Source organism: Mustela nigripes, chromosome 1, assembly GCF_022355385.1.
Source record: "Mustela nigripes isolate SB6536 chromosome 1, MUSNIG.SB6536, whole genome shotgun sequence".
NCBI lineage: Eukaryota > Metazoa > Chordata > Mammalia > Carnivora > Mustelidae > Mustela > Mustela nigripes.
Window position 1 is genome coordinate 174,074,129 of NC_081557.1, and position 4,749 is coordinate 174,078,877.

The window sequence follows — 4,749 nt, forward strand, 5'->3', positions numbered from 1 at the left end:
GGGTGGGTGGGCTGCAGGGAGGCATGAGCAACCAACATTTCTTTGCTAAGCTGATTTTTTTTTTTTAAAGCTTGTGTCCTCCAGTGGACACCCTCCACCAAGGAAGGGGCTTAACCCTAGGATGTGATCAACCTTCACTTGGTCATCTTTGACCCACGGTGCTATTCATTTCTGCTTTGGAAAGTACAAGTTGTAGAGCTATGTGTTTGGGAGATTAGGAAACCATTTTTGCTTTCCCTCTGAAGAAGTTTTGACTATGTGATTATTTTAACAAAAATGGAAAGCTTAGCTATTTCCCACAGACACAATTTTATCCCAGCTCACTCTGAATATATTTTCTCCAGGAGTTTGCATTTAAAACCAACAAGTTTGTTAAAATGGCTAATACAAAATCAGCTTCCAATAATGAATGATAAATACATCATAGATGTTAGAGTTGGAAGGGACCTTGGAAATCACTGTCCAGTCCCTACAATTTACAGGGGATAATTGAAACTCAAAGTGTAAGAACACATTTCTACACATTCTAACAAGAAACTTCAGCTCCACTATTTTTTTTTTTACATCAAAGTTTCTGAACTTTGGAACTTATCATGATTTAATTATCTTCTAACTCTATCCCTCTTTTTTTACTGATCTTGTTCACTCTTAAAAATCAAGTTTTGTTTGTATGTAGTTAACTCTGATGTCAGTATTAGTGTCTCAAATATGACTCAGCTTCTTGTGATCTTTTAGATTTTATATGTCAGTGAAATTCTACACACAAACACTGATGAAAAATACAACTACTCTATCTCAATCTGCTACAAGAAGAATTTCAGAAAAGCACAACACATTCTTCTAAAAACCACAAAAGAAGGGAAAAGTTAGAATACAGCACACAAAAATTATGAAAATTATATATTTTATTTATAGTTTAATCACAAGAACAATTTTTGTTCAAGGTGTAAATACATACTAGAATAAACTCTGTAAAATATACAAAAAAATACATACTTTTCCCATGAAATTTTTCTTTATAATAAATAGAAGGGAACACGTGTGTGGCTGATCCTGATAATGCTCCGTGTCTGCTCAGGTTTTCAGTCTGTTGATTTATTTTTAATCTCTTGAAAGAATGGGGGAGTTCCTTCTCCCCTAAAAGGTCGAGATAAATAATGCATGAAACAATCCTCCCTCCCGATTTTTCCCTCTTCCTCCACATTTTTCCTTTTGATAGAGAGTTCAGCCTAAATTTCCACGCTTGCATTCAATCATTACAAAGCCTACAAATTATACAATGACTTCTAACCTGGCCCTCTAACAAAACAACTTTTTTCCCCCTTATAAATCATAAGAGACAGATGGCAAAATGGAGAAGAAAAAGGAAAGAGAAGAACGTGACAATAGGCATTGTGACGAATCTGGGAAACAGAACAAAGTGCACATCAGAGAGGGAAAGTTTGGTTTGACAGGTGAAATTCCCACAGCCCGCAGACAGCAATGGGAATAAAGCAGATGCCAGCCATTGCAAATCTGTGGATAATATTATTACCGGTAAAATCATTCAGATGCTAAGATACATTTGTTTCTACTCGACATTAACATCTCTATGTAGAAGCAAAGGTGAAGAGATCAGAGGAACCAGTTGCATTCCCCCTGGGAGATTCACACGAACCGCTCCGAGTCCCTCTGGTGTTAGAGAGGGGGAGGAGCGTCAGTCCACTCTGCAAACTCTTTAGACATGCCACCTTCGTCGCTTTCCAGCATCTTTCTAGCCGTAGAAACGCCCCCCCCCCCCATTCTACCATCCTCTTTGACAATGAGCTCCATCACACCGTCAATAAATTAGAGACCATCTGAAGGAAGGAAACCCTTAGCCAAGGAATGCAGCAAACAACCCAGGACTCAGAATGCCTACATCTGCCCTGTAAAGTGAGATGGTTTCCAGGGCATATATTAGTAGGGACAGGAGAGGGGTGGGAGGAGGGCTTGGACAGGGACAAGAACGGGAACCTACTAAGGCCTGGCGCGGGTAGCAAGGAGGGTAGTTCTAGATACAGTCCCTGACTATGGGGAGGTGAGGTGCGTAGCGGTGCTTTTCGGGAGGTGGGGGCTGCCAATAGTCCATGTCAGAACCCGCCGGGCTGGCAGGAGATAAAGTGCAGCTGTAGGGGGAGGTGGAGTTGGAGGACGCCGAAGAGGACGGCGCTGGGCTGTTGGTGCAGCTCCAGGTGGAGGCAGGCGACGGGCTGTCTCCGCTGCTGCTCAGGGAGGCGCTAGCGCCTCCCGGGCTCAGCAACACAGTCTCGGAAAAGAGCGCCCCCGGCAGGCCTCCGCCGCCGCCCCCGCAGTGGTCTGCCAGGCGCAGGGTCTCGGTGAGCGCCCAGATGTAATTGTGGGCGAAGCGCAGGGTCTCGATCTTGGTGAGCTTGGCGTCCTCGGGAAACGTGGGGAGGACCTCGCGCAGCGCGTCCAGCGCGGCATTGAGGTTGTGCATGCGGTTGCGCTCACGGTTGTTGGCCTTCAGTCTACGGGTCTTCTTGATGCGCTGCACCGTCTCGGCCGTCTTGGCGCCGCGGGAAACGGCTCGCGCCCTGGAGGGGCGCCGCTTGCACTCATGAACCAGACCCAGCAGCCGCGCGGGCCGGCAGCCCTCGGCTCCGGTCGGAGAGCCGCCCAGCCCCCCGGACCCGACCTCGGCTCCGCGCGGCCGGCGCGCCCCGCCCGACGCGCCCAGCTCCTCCTCTTCCTCCTCGTCGGCGCTGGACGACAACGGGGTGAGGGCAGCAGAGGCGGGGGAGGCCGAGCCGAGCAGCACCAGCACGTCCTCTTCCTCCTTCAACTCCAAGGTCTCGGATTTGACAAACATCCTACCGAAGAGAGCGGGGAGGGAGAAAGAACCAGACGAGCTGTAAATACAGAGGCCGAGGCACGTTCTCTATGTCAGTGGGAAGTACTCCTGCGCGCACCCGCGAGGACTGGTTCGGAACCGCGCCAAGGAAGAACGTAGTTAGGGAGGAAACCCCGCCAGTGCTCTCCAAACTCTTGAGAGCCCCTCGTTGTGATCCCGCCGCCAGCCAACCGGGCCCCCCCGCACTCGGCGGGCCGACCTCAGGGATGTGTAGAAGTCCGGAAAGGGACAGCGACCCCCGGGACATATTCTACGCGAGCAAAGGGCATTCGGACGTGGTGAAACCGGGTGCCGGAAACACCCGGGCAAGCTGGAAGCCACAGGGAGGATACTTACGTAGTTCGCTCCCTAAATGAGTCTCAGGGTCGCTAGTACTTTGGCGTGTGCTGAAGCGATTCTCCGCGCCGCCGGGAGCGCAGCGCTGCGTCCTCCTCCTCGCTTGAAAACGGCGGCTCCGGTGCGGCTCCGCGGGGGACCGGTCCGACGGACGAGTTTGCCAAGAGCCCCGGCGGCCGCGGCGATCCGCCTGGGTCTCGTGTGTTGTGGTGGTGGTGCGTGTCTGTCTGTCAGTCAGTCCTCGGCCGTGCGGCTCCTGGCACGCGACTCCCGGGCACTCCAGTTAAAGCGAAGCTGCTTGTGGTTCAGTGGCTGCGTGTCTGGCACACGACTCTCCTTAAAACCCCTTATATACCACCAAGAAAACAATCAGATCTGCCCCCAGGGCCCCCAGCTCCCCCCCCCCCACCCCCGGGCCGCCGCCTCCTCCCCCCCCTGGGGCCCCCCCCCCCCCGTCTCCCCCGCTTTTCCCTCCCCCGGCTTATTCTTTTCATTGCATTATCATCATTCATTTCTTTCTCTTTCTTCACCCACTTCCCCCCCTCCCCGGCCCTGCCATCCATCCTCCTCCTCCCATCGCCCCCGCCTCTTTCCCCCCTTTATCTAATCAGCATAAAATGGTTCTAAAGCTCCTGTTGGAGCTCGAGGCTGCGGTCGGAGCGGCTGAAGCCGCGGTGGCGGCTTCAGCTCAAGCTGCGGCTGTTGTCGCCGCCGCTGCCCATTGTGATTGGTGGCTCGCGCTCGGCTGGAGCGTGCCGCTAATTTATTAATGAATGGAGGTCGCGAGGCGCAGCTGGCCAATCACTGCGCCCCGGACTCCGGGAGGCCTGCGAGCCACGCGCACCGGAGCCCGCTCCCTTTCAGCCGCTCATTAGGGGCCGGGGCGCCGGGGGCCGTTGGGGAGACCCAGGCTACCGCCCCCGCCCCCGTCCTTGCGACCGCACCCCCCACCCCCCACCCCCGCCCCGGCGCGCGCTCTCGCGCAGTACCCGGCGCTGCCCGGCCTTTCAGCTCCCGGACCTCGGGATCCGAGGAATTAGTTAATGGGGGTCAGAATGCCGGGGAAAGCAGCTACCTTCTGGTGCTGCCGGGTGCCTCTTGGCAAAGCCTCTTAGGAGCTGTATCAAATAGGAAATGGTTTTAAAAACGCAGTCATTTGGTTAAGGGGGGAATATGCAGTAGGGATGGCGAGTTGTGGGCACGTGGTGGGCGCGTAGGTTCCAGAGAGACTAGAGTGCGAGGGTGAAGGAAGAGGACGGTGGCGGGTTCATCGAGGGCGTCTCGTAGAAGGAGAGAGATCGAGTGTGGGAGCGGTTGATGGGCTTTAAGAGGACGTGAGAATAAAAGCGCTCACGTGTTAGAGCTGAAAGGACTCTCCTCATTTTACCTGTGACAAACTGGGTCTCCGGGAACTGACAGAGGTTTTGTTTGTTTTGTTTTGTTTTGGGGGGGTTAACCCCTGTTTACCGCAGGGCCAGACAACCAGGTGACTCCCCGCGATGGTGGCAGCGAGCGGAGTG

General features: G+C 53.4%; 1 protein-coding gene across 1 annotated transcript; it reads right to left on the reverse strand.

Annotated features, from left to right (window-relative positions):
• Window positions 1-2,032: 2,032 nt before the first annotated feature.
• On the reverse strand, window positions 2,033-2,851 carry NEUROG2 (neurogenin 2). Its single transcript, XM_059395204.1, has one exon. It carries the CDS (start codon window positions 2,849-2,851, stop codon window positions 2,033-2,035), a length of 819 nt encoding a protein of 272 aa, XP_059251187.1.
• Window positions 2,852-4,749: the final 1,898 nt, after the last annotated feature.